This window comes from Notamacropus eugenii, chromosome 3, assembly GCF_028372415.1.
Source record: "Notamacropus eugenii isolate mMacEug1 chromosome 3, mMacEug1.pri_v2, whole genome shotgun sequence".
Taxonomy (NCBI): Eukaryota; Metazoa; Chordata; class Mammalia; order Diprotodontia; family Macropodidae; genus Notamacropus; species Notamacropus eugenii.
The window spans coordinates 136,567,191-136,588,342 of record NC_092874.1 but is presented as its reverse complement, the minus strand read 5'-3'; the positions used below and the strand labels follow the sequence as shown (position 1 = coordinate 136,588,342).

At 40.1% G+C, this 21,152-nt stretch overlaps 1 protein-coding gene across 2 annotated transcripts in view; it reads left to right on the top strand.

Annotated features, from left to right (window-relative positions):
- The first annotated feature begins 573 nt into the window (after positions 1-573).
- Positions 574-21,152, top strand: part of CAV1 (caveolin 1) — a 47,486-nt gene continuing 26,907 nt past the window's right edge. The window contains exons 1-2 of one of the 2 annotated variants that reach the window (XM_072652968.1): positions 574-872; positions 2,542-2,706. In XM_072652968.1, the coding sequence (XP_072509069.1) occupies positions 843-872; positions 2,542-2,706 (195 nt within the window). In that variant the 5' untranslated portion in view covers positions 574-842. Of the gene's footprint in view, positions 873-1,526; positions 1,635-2,541; positions 2,707-21,152 lie in introns of those variants that run through there. The other variant, XM_072652969.1, reaches the window with a different exon arrangement.

The window sequence follows — 21,152 nt, the reverse complement described above, 5'->3', positions numbered from 1 at the left end:
AGTTCAACATTTGCATCACTTTGAAATGAGCCAGGGGGGACATATATAGGTTCGCTCTACAAAGTGGTACAAAGGTACCAAGTTTCCAGACGAGGCTAAACATATGTAAACGAGGGTCACCGAAAGCATACACACTCTAACACCCCGACTTTTTGCTTCAGTTTAGGAGATGTAACTAAAATTTTCCACCCCTTTTTCATCACCTTTCCCCTTCCAAGCTGCTGAACAACGCTTTTTCCTGGGGGAGGAGAGATAAAGGGGTGGGGTGGGGGTAGGACCTTGCATTTCGCCCCTCAGAAGTGGTCAAGGACACGCTTAAAGCCTTCTGCCTCTGCCGGAGGTGCCCTTCCCTCTTGGGAATCCCTCACTAAACTTGTTCCACTTCACACCCTCCTGCTGGTGTGATGCACCAGGAAAATATTCTTGTTTTTCAAGCAGGCTCTCTTGGATCGCCTTGGTGGCTACACGGCTGGGAAAATGTTGCCCCAGGTTTAAAATAAATGCCTCGGTAAAACATGGATAAAAAGCTCGCTCGCTCCTACTCCCCCCTCCCTCCTCGGGCCCTCCCGGCTGCTCCCGGAGTCATTGGGGATGTGCCTAGACCCAGCACCGCTGTCATCCTGGCCAAAAGCAAGCCGAACAAACCCCTGGCCCGCCGCCAGCTCTCTCACTCGCAGCTACCTCCCCTCCCTAACCTACCCCACCCCCAACCCCCACCGAGATGTTTTTTCTTTCCTTTTTTTTTCCCTTCCCATAATACAGGATCTTCCTTCCTCAGCTCCCTTAAATTATAACCCAGGGAAATCTCCACCAGAACCTCCCTCCGTCAAACCCAAGGCAGAATGTCTAGTGGCAAATACATAGACTCCGAGGTAGGATTTGCTTCGTCTTCGGGGAGTTTCTCAAAGCCCCAAACCCCCACCCCCACCCCGGGCACGAGGTGCCCTGCGGCCGTATGTCCCTCCCTGGGAGCGCCCGCCGGCCGCGGCCATCTCCAACCGCTGCTGGGAGCGCTCCCACTGCCTTTCTTTACCGCTCTCCCTCTTGACCTCCGACAGTCACTGCTAAGGAGCGGGCGTCGGTCCGGGGAGTTTCGGGGAGGAATCGGGGCTGGGGGGAGGGCAGCGCCCAAACTGGCTATCTGCTCCGTTTGTGGTTGGCTTTCTTAGGGAAATCACCGAGCAAATTGCTGGAGGGGGGGGGGGTGGAAGAGGTGGACGGGATAACCTTGGGGGCTCCCCGACTTTACGTCTGCCAGAACAGAGATCCACCTCCTTGGAGGTTTTTCGTTATTTGTTTTCTCTCTTACACCCCCCCGCCTTTTACCAGCTGCCCGGCTGATAGCGCTGGGGCGGGAGGCTGGAGTGTCTGGGAACGCGGGGGGACGGGAGGGGCTGCGGGGGCTGTAGCTTCCTCATCCAGCAGTTCTGGGCAAGCACTACCCGAACCCAGACCCTGGCGTCTGGAAAAGCTTAACTGGGGCGTTGGCGCGCGCTCTGTTTGCTCTCCCCCAAGTCCTTGATCCCTCTCTAAAAACTCCTTAGGAATGGAGTTTGCAAAGGGGAGATTTCTCCCAGCTCATCCTCCCCCCAGAACCCAGACCCACATTTATGCAGAACAATTTTTTCCCCCAAGTCAGTGGCCGCGGCGCCTATCAGAGTTAGCGGAAGGGGGAGGGGGTACGCTGCTGCTAAATCGGGGGAGATGCGATTGGAATTTAGGGGAGACGGGTGAGATGTGGGGAGGTGGGCTCGATCTTGAGATTCTGTGAATTCTAGGAGGTGAGGGTGGGAGTAACCTCTTGGGGTGAATGGGGTGAGAGGGGGTGGGCCGCAATAGATATCTCTAAGCTTTAGGGCTACCTGAGAGCAGTCCAGAGAGCGCTAAGGTGGGATGCTAGAGGAGGGGCCGCAGGTGCACGGTTTAATGGGGGCTGGGGTTTGGGACGATGAGCAGTGAGTGACCCATCGCTCTATCGGAGAAATCCAGGGTTAGGGGAGGAAGCTACAGGTGTCAGAGACTGGGGGGAGGCGACCGAAGCAGGTAAGGAAATCCCGGTAAGGTGAGGCGCCCTAAAGTGGGGCCAGGACCAGGGTTGAGCCCAAGGCTGCCGGAGCTCTCTGGGCCAAACACGGGGCGCTGAATACAGGGAAGGCGAGGGAGTAAAAGGGGGGGGCAGTAGGAGAGATTTGGGAGCCGGACGTTTGGGCTGCGTTTGCAGATGACCCCTGGCGGCAGGAGCGGGAGTCGGGCTTCTCCGCCTGGTACCGAGGGGTGTGGTGTCGTCTTTTCTATCCTTTTAAAAAGCCAGTCTCCCCGTGAAGTTGACTTTGCTCTGAGCAAGTCGCAGTACTTGCCGCAGCTGCAGCCGCCGCCTTTCCAAAGAATAAGAATCACCCTTCTCTCTTCCTTAAGCTTGAGAGCTTTCCCAACCTCCGGTTGACTTTTGTCCGCTTGTTCTGCTTTTTTTTTTTATTTCCAACCCCCCCCCCCCCCCTCCCCGTCCCTACCATCACCACCACCCCCACCCCTCCTCCCTAGGGGCTTCTCTATTCGGCGCCCATCCGGGAGCAGGGAAACATCTACAAACCCAACAATAAGACCATGACCGACGAAATGAACGAGAAGCAAATGTACGATGCGCACACCAAGGAGATCGACCTGGTCAACCGAGACCCCAAGCATCTCAATGACGATGTGGTCAAGGTAAGGGCTGGGCTGGGCTGGAGGGAAAGTGACCTGAACAGGTCCTTCAGGCAGGACCCCCTCAGGGTCGCACTGATGGATGAGGGCACTGGGAGCCCAGGTATCAATTATATTATATTGCCACCTCTGGGACTGATAGGAGTAATCCGCTGAAAGCTCATGGAAAAGGCAGAAAATGAATTTTCCCCTTCTCTTTGCCAGGTGATTTCAGCCTAACCCTAACCCCTTAACTTCCACTGAAGTCTACTTGTAGCCAGGCATCCTAACTACAGAGAACTGCATAGGCAGGCTGCTTCTAGCTAAGGCAAGGCTGTCTGCATCCACTCTGATGCCTTGAAGAACTACTTGAACATTGGTACTCTTAGGACGCTACTGTAAATACCTATAGGCATGTGGAATACAAACACAAAGTTGACAGGATCCTGAATTAAAATAAATGTTTTTCTTGAAAATACTAGAATGGGTGAAAATGCTGTGAACCAGGAAGGAGTGAGTGTTCCAGTGAAATGCCAAGCTCTAAGTTTTTAATCACACAGTAAGTGTGCAAAAATCTCAACAGCCTGGAGTCCATCGCACTGGGGAACCAGCTACTTTGTAATCGGTACTTTCATTTATGATTTCTTACATAAATCTGCTCCTGAATCTCATGGACCAAAATGAATCCTTCCGCATATACATGCAGAACATTAGTTAAAAACCAGTGAGCTGTCAAAACTTTTATCAACAGTCGGCATTGTTTATTACTATTATTGCAAACTTTAACCACATTTTAAGCAAATGTGGTCAGAAGACTGCATCGTTAGGACCCATTTGGATTGAGTAATTGTGCATATTACTGTTACTTGGCAAAGGGCTTACTTTTCTGGGACCAAGAAGGCCAAGGAGACCTCTTGGCTCAAGATAGTAGAATCTAAAGCCACTGCCCTGCAAAATCCTGTGACTGCAAACCTGATTAAAATAAAACCATTTCAAGTCATCCAGGACTTGTTACATGAGGATCGGAGTTGGGAGGAGTGAGATTTCTGTAACTCTTTGTGTTTATGAATAGCATATTTTAAAAGGGGAACATTTTATTCTGTACATGTGAGGAAAATGAGCATATTGAACTTAATTCCCTTGGCATGAGGGCAAAAGGGAAGTAGTAACTGGAAGCTTTTAAAGATTTTGCTGGTAGAGCAGAGTATGGAATATTAAAAAAAAAAGCAATTTGCAATAATCTGAAAATTAAAACTGCTAAATTCTGAATAAATTGAAGAGAACGTAAACCCACTTATCTCAAATTATTTTAAAGAGGAGGATAAAGATAAACTTTATTAAGTTTTTCTCCCTTATTTGGCTTTTGATAAGAAGGTCAGTTGCTAGGTAGAGCACTAGCACTGTAGAATTCAGGAAGGAGGTGCTTCACTGGTTATTTTTTTCTGCTCATTTGCACTGTTAGTAGGAGTCCCTGGAGCAACCAAACTTTCTGAGGATGAGTCAGAGCTCCCAGGCTGTATGGAATTTGGGTCTCCACACACTGCATGACTAAATAGAGAAAGATCCCACTGGGAAAAGAGACTTAACATAGATGGAAAAAAAACATAACGGTCTTAGAGGAAATTGAAGTTTACAAAACAGGACTCCAAAGGGCAATTATTAGGAATCCTCAGACCAAATAAATTAAAAGCAGGTGTTAATGTGTGGCCCTGCCAGCCTCAGAATCTTGTGTCCCGCTTACTTGCTGGTAGGACTGAGCAAAACACAGTAAAGAATTCACTATCATAATCATTTGTCTGATCTTTATGACTTCAGGGAGGTAAATAGAAACTTAAATGTGTGCATCTAGAAATTTAAATTTAAATACTGCCTAAGCAACAACTGGTCAAAGTTGATCCAGGACCTTTTTTTCAGAGTATCCAAGATAGAAAACTTTAAGATCACCTGATTACCTACAGCACAAATTCCTTCTTTGGCATCTCTGAATCAAGCCTCCAGTGATAGGGTCTTAGAGTCAAGAAAGAGTGACTCTTTTAAGAATTTTTGGGGCCAAGAATTTAAATGTGATTATGAAGGCTGGAATAATCTTTTTCCTGTTACCTTGACCCTAGAACTTGAGTTTTTCTTACATCAGAATAGGCAACCCATCTCCCAACTTTAGAACACCTGAGAAGTTCATGTTATCATTACGCTAGCCAGCCTCATATTAAAAATGGAAACAGGTGGAATGGAAACAGATCAAATAAATCTATTGTGAAAGGTAAAGGACTTAACAGGGCAGAGGGAAGCAACTCTACATTCAGAAGATTCTCATATCACATTTTAAAAATAATTCTGGCTGATGAGAAACGAAGGAAACAGCTCTGATATAAAATGTAAAAAAGTTACACAGTTACTGAATATATACTTAGTATACTTTCAATGCCCAAGCTAAGCTACATAGAAATCACAAGAAAAATCAGAATATTTTAAAAAAGAAATTAGTTTTCTAATCTATTCCTAAGTTCAAGGGCCTAGTTACCTGGCTGTATGAGCATAAGCACTCAATATCATAGAAACTGGGTTCTTGACTTCCTTCAATAAATGAGCAATTATGTTTGCTCATCAGATATTATAATCATAAAATTTCAGACAGCATTATCCAAAAAAGTAAAACCTGCTGTGTCAAGCTTCTGCTAATTAAAAGGGATGTAAATCAACGTGAAATTTTGGCAGATGACATTTTTCTAGCCTTCACACAACTGGTTCAAATGTTTTATTTGCACTCAAATATGGAAAGGCTCTGTGATATTCTGGGTACCAGGGATCTCTTTTCATTAGATTACCCAAATTAACCTCTGATTTTTCATATGTACTAGAAAATGGAAGGGATCTGTGATTTTATGGTGGTGGGAAGCCTTCCTCTTCTTGATTACCTAAACAACAACTCTTATGTGGGATTATATAGTAAGTCCTGGGGAGTTGCTTAAGGCACATAGTGGTTAATCAATACACCCTGGAACATAGCACTAATAAGTGTCAGAGACAGGATTTGAAATCTAGGTCTTTCTGCCTTCAAATCCAGCACTCTATCCACTCTACCAATTGGTATTATTTGAGTATTCTTGTAAGCCATCAATTTATAAAAGCTTGCCTAGAATTGAAGAACTAGTTGTCCTTATAATCAAATACAGTGGACTATCTCCAGAGATAGTCAGTAAACATTAAAGTGCCTGCAGGCACTCTGTGTAAGGATATTCATCCTTCAGTAGCCTGCATTGGGCTAAACACTGAAGAGACAAACAAAACCATCATCTCCAGACACTCACTATCTAAGGTAGGAGCTGGCATGCAAAGAAAGAAGGATACATATTTTCACTTTAATGTGAACATTGAACTTCAGAAATATATTGAAAAATTAATCAAAAGTGAGGCATTCCAATCACACCCAAGTGCCAAGGCATGTGTTTCTCAACATTGTTAAGTTTGTAATCTAGTCTGTTTTCTGTGAATTCAAGCATTGTAAACCAAAGAAAAGTTTTTACCAACACCATGGGTTTTGCTTTGATGAAAATGGATGAAATTATCCATGGCCAATTATAATAGAGCCTTATACAAGAAACCTAATGACTTTAAAAGATAGAAACTGTAGTTGTTGACCAAGAAACCACTTTATCTTTCCCTCCCTCCACCTTAGCACAAGGAATGACCATGGGTTGTCTATCCTGGAATGCCTGTGAAGTGAACCCTTCACTATAGCTCATGGTAACTCTGTGTAAGGACATTCATCCTTCAGTAGGCAGAAAAGCAGCCGTACTCATGCCAGTAATTGAAAAGTGAGATCATTCCACAGCTGTACCACAGAGATGTTAGAGGTCCAACCCATCACTGAAGATCAAGATTCAGAGAGAGATCCGTTAGGCTGTGGGTTTTTCCACAGATTTTTTAAAACCATCTTTGTGAGTTAATTGTGTATGTGGTAAAGTATGTTTCAAGTTTGCTATCTGGAATAACAGTGGAGTGTGTAGAAGTGCTCATCTCCAAACTAGAAGTATGGGTAAGCATAGGCCAGGATTTATTCACCTATTAATTTTTTGCTTCAATGCATTCCGTTGAATATGTGTCTATTTCCCAATTTCTATTAATTTGTTAGGGTACAATGACTCCAAAAGAAGAGAAATTTACCGAGGTGTATAATATTCAAAACAATTAGCTGCTCAACATGTGGTATTGATTCGCCCTTACCAGGTGATTTGCTATGGTTAGGCTGCAGAAGAATTAATAACTTTACCATGAACATAGCTGAATCACCAAGGACTGGTTGTTCCTCGGATATCAGCAGCCAATTTCCTCAGTGACTTTAGGTTAAACTTATTTGAATAGCTGGATCCTTTTTAGATTCAGCAGCCAGCTTGTATCAGCTCACAGGAGCTAATGGTTACATTTTCAACAAGCATTCACACCTTGGAAACTGGGTAAATGCTGCAAATCAAGGCTTGATGTATTGTTTTATTGATTTTTAGATTTAAAGTTATGGAGAAAATATTAACAATGCAGATTACACATAAAAGTGTTCTCCACCCCCAGGCAGGTGTCGAATATTTACTGGCACACTCTGGCTCTTTATCGTATACATGTTCTTCCTCAGCTAGTAGTGATTCTAGAGTGGCAAATAAGATGAACCGAGCAGTGTCTAAATAATTTAAATTTTGTGAAAGTGTTCAGCTACAGCGATGTAGTTAATACAAGTTTTCATATGTTCTTGGGCCGTGTAGTCCAAAAATGATTGAATTTAGTCCCTTGCTTAAAGAGCCCTTGCAACAAGAATTGCTATTTTTTCTGAAAACTCATTGTCAGTTCTTGAAAAAGCTGCATTACCTCTTCTTATAGCAATTTGTATCCAACTCTGGAAAATTATTCCAAACTTTATTTCTGAGACAGGGAGCTAAAACTACTATTTATTTTCTATTCAGATGTGTTATTGAGTGGTCCATATGAGAAGATGCAAGTCACGCTTGCATCATAAAAATATCATTGCTTATATTTTTAGCATCTACAGTTTTTAACTTAATAAAGGGCCAGCAAAAAGCTCATACAGAACATTCCTGGGTGGGACATTTATATCATTTTAAGGTCTACGATGTGCGTTTTGTAGATTATACGTAATAGGCACATACTTTCATATATATTCCTGTAATGGTTTTAAAAATTCAGGACTAGATGAATACATTGTCGATACTGGACACAGGTGAGGGTGAGGAGGGATTCCAGCTTATTCACATTTTGTTGTAGTTGGAAGGGACTTTGGAGACCTTCTTATAACAAATCTAGTTTTCTTTCTCTTATATCACGGCTACTTTCTATTCCAATGGAGGATTCATAGAAAGGGATAATGAAATGTAAAGGTATCACAGAATTTCAGTGTTTGAAAAGACAGAGATTTTCTTTTTTTTCTTTTCTTTCTTTCAAAGATTGTGTCACCCATCTCACCCAGATTAGAGGTACAGAGACTATTCATGGGCCCAATCCCACTACCCAAACTATTTCTGACCCAAACCAGTTTCCCCTTCCTTAGGTAACCTGGTACTGGTTCGTTAATATTGATACAAATTTAGTACCAGCATTGGGGTGTCATAACCCATGACAAGTCAAAATTCCTGAGCTCAAGAGATCCAAGAATCTCAGTCTCTTCAATATCTGGGATTACCAGAGCGTGCCACGATGCCCAGGCTCATCTAACCCAACTATACCCAAATAGGAAACCCAAGTACATCATCCATAATAAATAATCATTTTTTAGCATTTCTTTGAAGCTTTCTGGTGAGATGGAACCAGGGTTGTGCTGGGCCAATTCTGCCTAGCTCCTGAGAGCCTCTTATTAAATTTTCAGTGTGAGCATTTTCTACCTCAGAAAATGGCCAACGGAATAGTCAGGACTATAGTTATTCTTTTGTTGCTTATGTAGACTTAAAAAAATGGTTGGTTGGTTGTTGTCCTTTGTTCTCAAAGAGGACCAAAATGACATCACCATGATAAAGTGAAGTTTCAGTGTGTCCGACTATGGCTGATCAGACCAATATGAGCTCGTAATGTTCTACCACAGATTGGGCACAGATAGTCAGTGTGAATATTTGGGGTGGTTACTCCAAATTTGCATATCCTACATTTCCTTTGCACTGTCTCACAGAGCACAGTACCTTCTCTGATGTGGCACACCATGCTGCGTGGTCCTGTGCCAGTGTCTCCCATGTCGCACAGTCAAATCCAAAGTTCTTGAGAGAGAACTGGAGAGTGTCCTTGTAGTGCTTCTTCTGACCACTATGTGATCACCTACCCCATGTGAGTTCTCCATAAAATAGTCTTTTTGGCAAGCATACATTTTGCATTTGAATAACATGGCCAGCTCATCAGAGTTGCACTCTGTGAAGCATAGTTGGGATGCTTGGCAGTCCAGCTTGAGCAAGGACTTCAGTGTCTGGTACCTTATTCTGCCAAGTGATCCTTAGAATCTTCCTAATACAGTTCAAATGGAAGCAATTCAGTTTCCTGGCATGGCACTGGTAGACTGTCCATGTTTCACTGGTATACAACAATGAGGTCAGCACAATGGCTCCATAGACCTTCCATTTGGTAGTCAGTCTAATACCTCTTCTCTCCCAAACTTTCCTTCGGAGCCTCCCAAACACTGAGCTAATGCTAATGTGTGTGTCAACCACATTGTTAATGTGTACATCCCTGGAAAGTACACTACCAAGGTAAGTGAACTTATCCACAGCTCTTAGAACTTCTCCATTTGTTGTAACTGATGGTTCCACATATGGAAAGTGTGGTGGTGGCCCATGGAACACCTGTGTTTTCTTAGTGTTAATTATTAGGCCAAAATTAGCACAGACAGCAGAGAATTGATAAATACTTTGTTGTATCACAACTTCAGAGGCTGCATTGAGTGCACAATCATCTGTAAACAGAAAATCATGCACCAACACCCCCTCCATTTTGATCTTGGGTTCTAGCCTTTTCAAATTGAAGAACTTACCATCAGTACGGTGGTTGACTTTGATGCCATGTTCATCCTCATTGAAAGCATTTGACAACATGGCTGAAAACATCATGCTAAAAAGCATGGGAGCAAACACAGAGCCCTGTTTCACTCCATTGGTGACTGGGAAGTTACAACAGCATTGTCCACTATCCAGAAACCAGGCAAGCATGCCATCATGAAACTGATGTACGATACTGATAAACTTCTCCAGGCAACCAAATTTTGACATAATTTTCCACAAGCCCTCACGACTAACAGTGTCAAAGGCCTTGGTCATATCTACAAACATTGTGTACAGACCTCTGTTCTGCTCCTGGCATTTCTCCTGGAGTTGTCGGGCAGCAAACACCGTATCAACTGTTCTGTGGCCCTTTCTAAAGCCACACTGACTCTCAGGTATATGACTTGTCTTCCAGGTGAAAGATCAGCCTATTAAGGAGGACTCTAGCAAGAATTTTGCCAGCAATGATTAAGAGAGAGACCCCCCTGTGATTGTCACAGGACAATCTATTCCCATTACCTTTATAGAGATGGACAGTGGAGGCATCTTTGAACTCCTGAGGGATAACCTCTTCTTTTCATATAATCTAGAAAATTTCAGTCAACTTTTGTATGAGCAATGGTCCCCCTACCTTATAAATCTCAGCTGGAATTGAATCAGCACCAGGTGCTTTGCCACATGAAAGGAGCCTAATGGCCCTCAAAACCTCTTCTTCAGTTGGAAGTTCAGCTAAGGAGGGATTCACTTCAACCTGAGGTAAATGGTCAATGGTCTCAGCATTGATTGATGATGGTCTGTTGAGAACACTATGGAAGTGTTCAGCCCATCTCTCTAGGATTATGTCCTTATCACTAATCAGTGTAGTTCCATCAGCACTGAATAGTTGTCCATAAATAGCTTTCAGGGAATCATGGAAGTACTTTGGATTGTTACTATCAGCATAAAACTGAATTTCATCTGCCTTCTTACTGAGCCAGGAATCCTGCATGTCTCTAAGCTTTGCTTGTACTTTGCTTTTGATGGAATTAAATGCTGCCTCCTTAGAGGTGGATGACCTATCCTGCTGGTAAATCCTGTGGAGTTCTCGTTTTTCATTTATCAGCTTCTGAATTTCCCCATCATTTTCATCAGACGAGTGTTGGTGTTTGCGAATATTCTGACCCAGATGAGCAAATGCAGTGCTATACACCAAATCTCTGAAAACTGCCCACTCCTTTTCTGCTCCATTGTTACCAATTGTATGTTGGCTCAACTTTATGTCCAGGTTAGCAATAAAATGTTCATGCTCAGAGAAGAGATCTAATTTGTTGACATTAACTCTTCTGGTAGTCATTTTGCCTTGGGGGCAGCACTTTTGATGAATGTGAATATTTAGCTTGGAAAGAGTAAGTCTGTGATCAGATGTAGACTTGTATGTGTATTTGTCCTTAGTTGCCGAAAAAGACCATGCCATCAGAGAAATGATGACATGACTTGCACTTGACTTCGTTTTGAGTGAGGGAGGGCTGTGCAGGTCACCAGCCTCACTTCTCCTCCAGAGCCATCTAAATCCAGTGACCAGATATTCATCAGGATGACTGGAGATGACCCAGGATGAGGCAGTTGGGGTTAAGTGACTTGCCCAAGGTCACACAGCTAGTGAGTGTCAAGTGTCCGAGGTGAGATGTGAACTCAGGTCCTCCTGACTCCTGCACTGGTGCTCTTATCCACTGGACCACCTAGCTGCCCTAGATGTAGACTTAAGAAAGTGACAGAGAGTGGATAGAGCACTAACTCTGGAGTCAGGAGGACGTTAGTTCAAATTTGACCTCAGACATTTGACACTTATTAGCTATATGACCCTGGGCAAATCGCTTAACTCCAGTTGCCTCCAAAACAATGATGGAAAAAAGGTTAATAAGGCAGATGAAACTTCATGTACCTTAAGCTGAATGTACTATCAGCTGAATGTACCATACATACATTCCCCCTCACCCTCCAAGAACCAGCACATCCCTGGCATGATGTGGGATTAGGCCACACTATGTGGAGGAAATCTATTCTACTTTGGGAGCACCAGTTGTTAGGAAGTTTTGTTATTCTGAATATTTCTGTCTCCCTGCAATATCCAGGCATTGCTTTTAGTCCTACCTTCTGATTAGGTCACATGATCATAAAGCTAAATGATCGGAACCGTATGGGTAAAATGAATTTAATCATATGATTAGTCAAAATAGCATAAATTACAGTTATTCATTGATCCAGGTTATGTGGCATGAAACCCACTAGCAATCAATTACGTAATAATAATGGCAGGTTGATGATTAGACCCCGCTAATCATCACACTAGTAGGGTTATTAAGCCTACTACTTAATGTTAGAGTAAATAGAAAATACTTTTTTGTAATTAGAAATCTCAACCATATTGAGTCTCCAAACATTTGTTTCAAGAGTCTAAAGTTGGATATTTGGGATCTGGTCCAAACCACTCATTTTTGCAAGTGATGAAACTTGAGACCCAGAGAGGTTTCATGACTTCCCTAAGGCCATGGAGCTAATGAATGGCAGGAAGAGACAGATTTGGGATATATTTGGAAGTGAGAAGCAATAAGATTTAGTGATGGATTTGCTGTGGGGTTGAGGGAGAGAAATCTAAGATTTTGAGGTTCCCCATCTGTATAATGGTTTTTAAAAATTAGTTATGTATTATTTTCTTCTCTGGTAACACAAAGGTAACTTGCATAAAATGCACAAACATTACATTTGCTTTCAATGAGAAAAATAAATATACAGAGCAACCTCATTATTTTGATTATATCTTAATGGAGCAATACCTATGCGGCTTCTTTCATCTTATAAGCATTGATGGTTAATTAATATTTACACAATCAACATTTTTTAAAGATCAAACCCTTTTGTATATGTGGAAGCTAAAGAAGAAAGTTAAGAGACTTTTTTAAAACCAAAAGGCAGTCAGTATCAATGGTTTATGTCGGTTTTTGTTCTTGTCAAAATAGGAGTACAAACCTTGTACTCCTATGGGCACCAAAGGATTGGCACCAAATACAGTGTCTGTATTTTCTTTTGTTCTTAGGTTGGACTTGAGTTTCAATTTTTAAGACTAATTATGTCATCATGGATGGTATTGTCAAACATGGCACCATGCATGAAAAGAAAAGTCCCTAGGTTTCCAAAGAATGTTGGTAGTGGCATAAAACTACCCTCTGGTGACTATACAAAACATAGTTGTTGTATAGTTAAGTATAGTTAGTAGTTATGTCTACAGCAGTTAGTAGAGATGTCATGGTGGAGTGAAAATAGTTCTGGACTTAGTAGACTGAGGACCTGGGTTTAAGTCCCAGCTTATCTCTATGGTCTTGGACAAATCATTTCATTTATCGTGCTTCAGTTTTCTCATCGATGCAAAGAGTAGGTTGGACTAGATTTCTTCCAACCGTGTCTTTAGAAATATAGATTCTTGGCCACTTGTTAAACCACATTTGAAATGCTTTCAGCCTGAAATGATACATGAAATGGCTGATTATTTAAAATATGATGATATTAGGAAGGCATTTTGTAAACCTTAAACCATCATATATAAGCTAGCTATTGAGAAAGCCATACTTTGCTTCTAACTCACTTACGTAGTCTGAGATTATTGAGCAATTAATATGGTATTATTTCTGAATTAACATGGCTTCTCAAACTTGCTTTGGCCAAACAAAAGTTTCATTTTCTATTCTTCATTAAAATTTAAAACTACTCATTCCAAAATCATCTCACTGAATTTTGAAAATATTTCATTTATTTCCTTCCCTTTTCATTATAACCCTTCCGTTTTAGCATTAGGCAGTGATTTTTCTTACCTTTGAAGTTGTTATTCTTTCATGGGAATATTTGTGTTTGCACTTTTATCACCTTTCTTGACCATCTTATTCTTTAACCCAACCATGTCCCCTGTATCTCTTCACATCATGTAGACCTGCTATTTTCTTTCCATTTTTCCTGGATTCTGTGAATGTTCAGAAACATCCACTTGCAAGATTTGCCAGGACTAGCAACCACTCTAGATAGTAGATGTAAATTCCTAGAATGCAGGAATTACTTTGTATTAAGCACCCCATAATAGGTGCTTAATATATTCTTAGTGAATGACTATAGCTTATATATACTATATATATAATATTTATGTATATACATATATGTGTGTATATATACATTTACATATATATGCATACATACACATACACACACACACACATATATATATATATATATATATATGAAATGAAGAACATAGTCATGGCTGCCAATTCCATGGTAGTGGGCCCTCTGCTAAAGAATGGTGTTTTTTATATACTATAATAAGTGCCATTCCAGGGTCACAAGTTTGTTCCTTTAAACACAGTCTTAGAAAGACAAGGGGGAAACATTAACATTCTGAAAGAGAGAATTTGGAGTATGAACAGCTGCAGTGTTTCTCAGCAGCTACAAAAATCCCAACTGTTGGATCACAGACTAACTGCTTTTATACCCCTTCAACTCTTACCTATTTCAACCAAAAATGCATCTCTTTAGAGAAGCATCCTTTTTCAGTTTAGTTCAACATTTTTCCTTGTACATGGGAATCTTCATGAGAAAATGCCCAAGTATGGATGCTTCCCAAGAGTGTGGGATGAGGATACCCTAAAGTAGAATGTCTGGATTATTAGACTAATGCATTATTTCTCAGCGTCAGGTTGCTCAGTATGAATTTCAGGATTTGTTATTTTTAAGAATGCTATTCCTTTACAAAAAAAATTGGTGATTGGTTTATGTTGGTTTTTGTTCTTGTCAAAATAGGAGTACAAACCTTGTGCATTCTTCTGGAGTCTTCCATTTGAATAGCTATTTGGAATGGCAAGAAGGCTTATCATATACTGACTTTTATTATTGGTTGTCTTTTTATTATTTATTGTATGATTAAAAATTATAATTTGTTATTTTATACTAATTCAGTATAATAATGAATATAATTTAGAATATAATTTAGAATAATTATCAACAATTATAATTATTAGTAATTAACATTTATTATTGGCTGTCTTTTTTATTTGTAGTTAGATGCTATGAAAATAGAAAATTTTGTTTTGAAATTAACACATGAAAATTTTTAAATTGACTTCACAACTAAATCCTAAACTCCTTGAACAGAGATAATGCCCCATCTTCCACAATACAGGGTCTTGCTTATAGTAGGTGCTCACTTAGAAGCAGTATAGCCTAGTCCAAAGGTTCTGCTTCTTTTTTTGTTATGGGCTCCTTTAGCAGTCTGTTGAAGGCTATGGAAAATCTCTCAGAATAATGTATTTAAATGTACGAAATAAAATACATAGAAGCACAAAGCAAATGAATTGGATTGGAATATAGTTCACAAATATATATAATGTATTTAGAGTTCTCAAATAGTATGTATAATTCTCAAGTATATATAATTTATATATGTGTATCTATATATTAGATATACTTCTTATGGAGTTTTCAAGTATATGTAGATTGTCCACATATAAATAGATATAAACATATAGCTTATCTCCCTCCACATAGATAACACATACTTGAAAACTCTATATTAATTATACATAATATGCACACACATAATCTATATATGTGTATATATGTATATGTGCATAGGTGTATGTATACACACACACACACACACACACACACATAAAGTTCACGGACCTGAGGCTAAGACCCTCTCGTGTAGCAGAAAGAGTACACTGCCTCAAGAAGACAGAAGGCCCACACTTTAGTTCTTTTGCATTATCTGCTATGTGACTATGTATTGACTAATCTTTCAAGGACTCATTTGTAAAATGGAGATCAAAATACACACAGTCCTTACCTCTTAACCACTTCCATACTTGGGTAACGTCTCCTATTTCAGTCCTTGATACCTTTTCCCTGTAGAAACTATGACAGGCAACTTCAAATATATATTCTTGGAAACTTATTGTATAGGCCGTTCTACGAAAGGGGTTTTTTAATTCCTCTCTATAAAGTAGGGGTAATGGTCCAGTAAATATTCTTACTGTTTTTCAATTCAATGTGAAGGACTTAATTATAATCAAAGTATTAAGCTGGCCCTAAGCCCTGAGCATTGTGCATGGTAGGTGAAGTCTGAGAATCAGATGACCAATACTTATTGTTTATGGAGCCTTTGCTCTTATATGGAAATGTTGCACTATAACTGAACAGAATGAGGTGGAAGTGGGAGAAGGGAGAGAAAGAGAGGGAAAGAGAGACACAGAGAGAGATACAGAAAGAGAGAGAGAGAGACGGAGAGACAGACAGACAGACAGACAGAGGAGAGATTGACTGATTTATTAAGTACTAGTTCACAGAGAGTATATCATCAGTTCATAATGTCAATAGAATAATTTTCAGTTCTTCTGCTTGCCAAGCAGAAATTTTTTAAGAGAAAAAAAGAAGCACTCTAAAGTTATAGACTTTTTTGGACAACGTCTTCCAAGAAAAGATCTAAATAAATCAGATTTCCAAGAAAACTTATTTGAATGAATGAATGAGTGAATGAAAAAGCATTTAAGTATTTATGTAAATGGGGAAGCTAGGTGGTGCAGTGGATATAGTGCTAGCCTTAAAGTTCAAATCTGACCTCAGACACAAATCACATTATCCTGTTTGCCTCAGTTTCCTTATCTGTAAAATGGGCTGGAGAATGAAATAGCAAACCACTCCCATATCTTTATTAAGAAAATCTCAGAAAGAATCATGAAGACTGGGATATTACTAAAAAATGACTTAACAAGACCTAAGTTCAAATTCAACTACAGACACTTACTAGCTGTGTAACTCTGGGCAAGTTACTTAACCTCTGTTTTCTTTCATTTTCACTGTCTTGCAAAGTTGTCATGAGGATCCATTGAGATAATATTTATAAGGTGCTGAGCACAGTGCCTGGCCACATAGTAAGTGCTATATAAATGCTTATTCCCTTCCCTTATTCATCCCTACTATGTGGCAGATACTGTAGACACAGAGAGAGAAAAGTGAGATGATGCCTGCTCTCAAGAAGGTCAATTTTATGAGGACAATACATGTAGAAGAATTCATTTACAAGGTGGGTAGAAAAGCCGAGTTCTTGGGTTGCTTCAACAAGTCAGATGGCAGTATGAGGGGTGGGAGAGGGCACAGCTGGGAGTATAGCCTCATAGTTGGTGACAAAGCCCAGTGGTCCCCCATTTTACCAAACTCCTGAAAGAACAAATGAAATAGCAGTGAGATGTTTTGACGAGTCGTTTGTTGTATTTGTTTACAAGCTTTAGGCGATGTAATAGATGCAGTAGATTCATAGACTGGTAGAGTTCAAAGGGTCCTTAGAAATAATCTCTTTTTATAAAATTTTTATACAGTTTTATCATATTATATTTCTGGGATATATGGACACTGGATTAATGAATAGAGAGTGCTGGTCTTGGAGTCAGAAAGACAAGAGTTCAAATCCTCCCTTGGCTACATGTTGGCTCTGTGACCTTGGTCATGGCACTTTACTTCTCCATGACTCTAGACTCTCTACACTATAAATTGCAAAGGAGGTACTAGTCTCCATTGGCAGAGGAAGGTCCTCATCAGGAGATTCCTACAAGGATCAGTGTAGTCCCAAAAAACCATAGGTTCACTCCAAAAAATATACACATGATAGTACATTATGGCTCCTTCTATATTGTATATTTTTCCCTGTTTTAAAAGGACTTGGGATACAAATGTACTATTTTCAATCATTATAGTGAATGATAACTGCGCATGTGAATTCCTCCCCCTCCCCAAGGGGTGTGGGTGTGTGTGTGTGTGTGTGTGTGCGTGTGTGTGTGTGTGTGTGTGTGTGTGTGTACATAATTTGCAACTTAGGTAATATAGGCAACTAAATGGTACTGGAGCACTGGACCTGATGTCAGGGAGACCTGAATTCAAATACAACTTCAGAAACTTATTGGCTATATATGAGTCATTTAACCATGCCTCAGTTTCTTTATCTGTAAAATAGGAATAATTATAGCGTGTTTTCAAGGATTGTTGTGAGGATGAAATGAAATGATATTTGTAAAAAGCTTTCCAAATCTTAAAGTACACTATAAATTCTAGCCATTATCTATCTTTGATTATATCTTAAGATTTATTTGATTCAAGATCCTGGGTCAGAAATCACTCCTAATTACAACATCCTTCCTACAAGAAAAGACTGTCTACTTCATAATCTACTTTTATGATGTGGTTTCCTGAAATGTCTTGGGGCAAAAAAGTGGAAACAGTTTATAACCTTACCTGCCTGAAGGCTGGGAACTGGACCAGCTGTTTTCCTTAAGTCTTTTCCAACTCTAAAAGTCAATAAACATTTGCTGACTGATTGATAAAGGGAAATGGCATACATATTCATTTTTAAAAGGAAGAGTTAGAGGAGCAAAACATTACCATAGAAGAGGAATCAACAGCACTCAATTACGGGATGTTAGATTTTAACAAAAAAAAAAAAAAAACTACATGCACAAGATCCATCATTTTTCTATGAACCATTTCTCCCAGTGCCACACCAAATGGAAGGAATCTCTTGTACTTTCGTATTCATTAGCTCCCAGGTTTCTACTAGATCAGGTCCCTCTTTTCAAGACAATCCCCTAAGAAAAGAAGGAGGTAAAAAAGAAATCAGCTTTTCAAAGCCATGTAACTGTACTGGGTGGTAGAAAGAGCTGACTCTGGATTTGGCGTAAGAGGATAGGAGTTTGAATTCTATTTCTTTTTGCTTCTTACCTTCATGAGCTTAGACAAGCTATTTTTTTAATTGTAAAATTAATGGATGCCTGGATTGTTTTTAAAGGTTCTGTCTAGTTCTTCATCCTAGACCTTGGCATTTAAGAGGCTATTGTATATGGTTTTTTTTTTTCAATTAGATGCTGCAAAACACTTGGATGGTCTACAAGGTCCTCCTTAGATCTGAAGGCTCTAACTAGGGATAGACATGATGGGCAGCCACTTAGGGTGCTACTTTGTGGAGTAGGCAACAAGAGGCCACTTTTAATATTACTTTTTTATAAATGAAAATCTTTAATACCAGAAAATTCTATTCTCCATGGTACATAGCCATTTCTTTTGTGATATGTCAAGTTGTATATATTACAGCAAAGATTCAAAGCCTTCTACACTAGGTGGGACTGGGAGGAGGGGCTGAACATCAGAAAGAGGTGGCGGGTTAAATTCCAAATCTTCCCCGAAATATCTAGTCCCAGTTCTGCCAGTCCCAGTTACCCTTTTTTGAAAGTGACCCTGCACAGACCTCTTGTGTAGCTTTATACTTGCAGAGAGTTTATCTAAGTTTCTTACATTTTTGGATATGGTCCCAAGATGACATCACTTCATTGTGTGAAGCCTCCCTGAAGGGACAGTAATAGAACGAGCATGTTCTGTTGCTCCTAAATTAAGAAGAAATGTGACAGGGGTACAGCTGGGGGTGATGTTAGGCATAAAAAGCTTTCTTCATAAGGATAACTACAATATCAGTTTTACTTTACTGTTCTCTTAACTGGGGGAAGCTAGGTAGTACAGTGGATAGGATGTCCAACTTGAAGTTAGGAAGATTCATCTTTCTGAGTTCAAATGTGGTCTCAGACACTTACGGGCTGTGTGACCCTGGGCAAGTTACTTAACCCTGTTTGCCTCAGTTTCCTCATCTGTAAAATGAGCTGGTGAAGGAAATGGCAAACAATTTCAGTGTCTTTGTCAAGAAAACCCTAAATGGGGTAACAAAGAATTGGACACGACTGAAAAACAATAACAAAAACTCTTAACTGGGTCATGGAGTGTATGTGAAAAACACATTTTTCACTAAAGTTTCTGATATTTTTATCACGCAAATAGAACTTAAACTTTTTTAAAAAGGAAAAAGAAAAGAAACACTTAAGCATATTCAAAATAAATAAATCCTTCCTAATGCTCACAATTCTGAATGTTTTCTTTCTTGGTCCAAGCCTGTGATTTCTTTGGTGTAGGTAGGTAGGTAGGTGGTTCAGTGGACAGATCACTGAACCTGTAGTTCAAATACAACCTCAGACTCTTATCAGCAGTGTGACCCTGGGCAAGTCACTTAACCAGTTTGTTTCAGTTTCATCAATTATAAAATGTTGGAGGTTTTGGGGGCAGGGTTAAAAGAAAAAATGACTGGTGCCTAGGTGGCACAGTGGATAGAGTAATGAACCTCGAGTCAGGAAGACTTCAGTTCACATATAGCTTCACACACTTGCTAGCAAGGTGACCCTGGTCATGTCACTTAACCTTTGTCTGCCCCAGTTTTATCTGCAAAAATTGAGATGGTAATAATACCTACTTCTGAGAGTTGTTGTGAGAATAAAATGAGATCATATTTGTAAAGTGTTTTAAAAACTTAAAGTACCATATTAATGCTGTTATTATTATTGATGTAGATGACCTTTTACCCTGAACAAACTTATCAGAAATGCTAAAAATATTTTTTAAAAATATGTGTTGACTTTTAGTTGCTATAATGTTATCCACGCTATTTTATTATGCTAGTAATCTACCAAATCTTTCTGGGTAATCTAACTTTTCTGCTAATGTATTTTTATTAATTATTTTCTTCTGCAGCATGACTTCTGAAAGATAAGAAAACATTCTTTGGTGTTTAGCATATTAAGGAGGCAGAACTCTATATTCTGTTCTCAACTAATCTAAAAGTTGTTGAGACCTCAATTTGTTTTCTTTTATAGAGACTTCCTCATATTCAGTTTTGAGAGAAATTTCACAATCTAATAAATTTAAGATGGAGCTTTCAAACGATTTGACATGTTCAACAGATAGTTCCACAGCATCTAGCACATAATAAGCACTGAGTAAATGTTTGTTGATTGACTGATTGATTGCAAAGTAATAAATTCCCTATGCCCCTATTTTATAGGGTCAATGACATCATGGACAATGTCTTGACTTGTGTGTGAATTGGATTTAAGGGAGGCAAAGTTGTTAGCCTCACTCTTTCTTCATGGGTCATCAAAATCCAATGGCAAGACAAAAAATCAAGATGACTGATGATGGCCGGGTGTATAGTGGATGACCTTGGCATCTGATGCCTGACCAAGCTCTAAGCTCCAGAGCACCTGCTTCAACCACCTTCATAGCCATCCTGGGCCATCTCCAGTGGTCCTGATCTATATCTGGCCACTGGACCCAGATGACTCAGGAGGAGAAAGTGAGGTTGGAGACCTTGCACAGCCCTCCCTCACTCAAATCAAAGTCAATTGCAAGTCATGTCATCACCTCCCTGATGTCTTGGTCTTCTTTGAGAACTAAGGACAAACATAACAACAGCAAGCCATTGGAACAAATTGTTCTCATCTGTGGAATCACCAGGGGAAGTCTTCACATGCTTGGGGTAGACATTCCCCTAATTCACCTATGGGT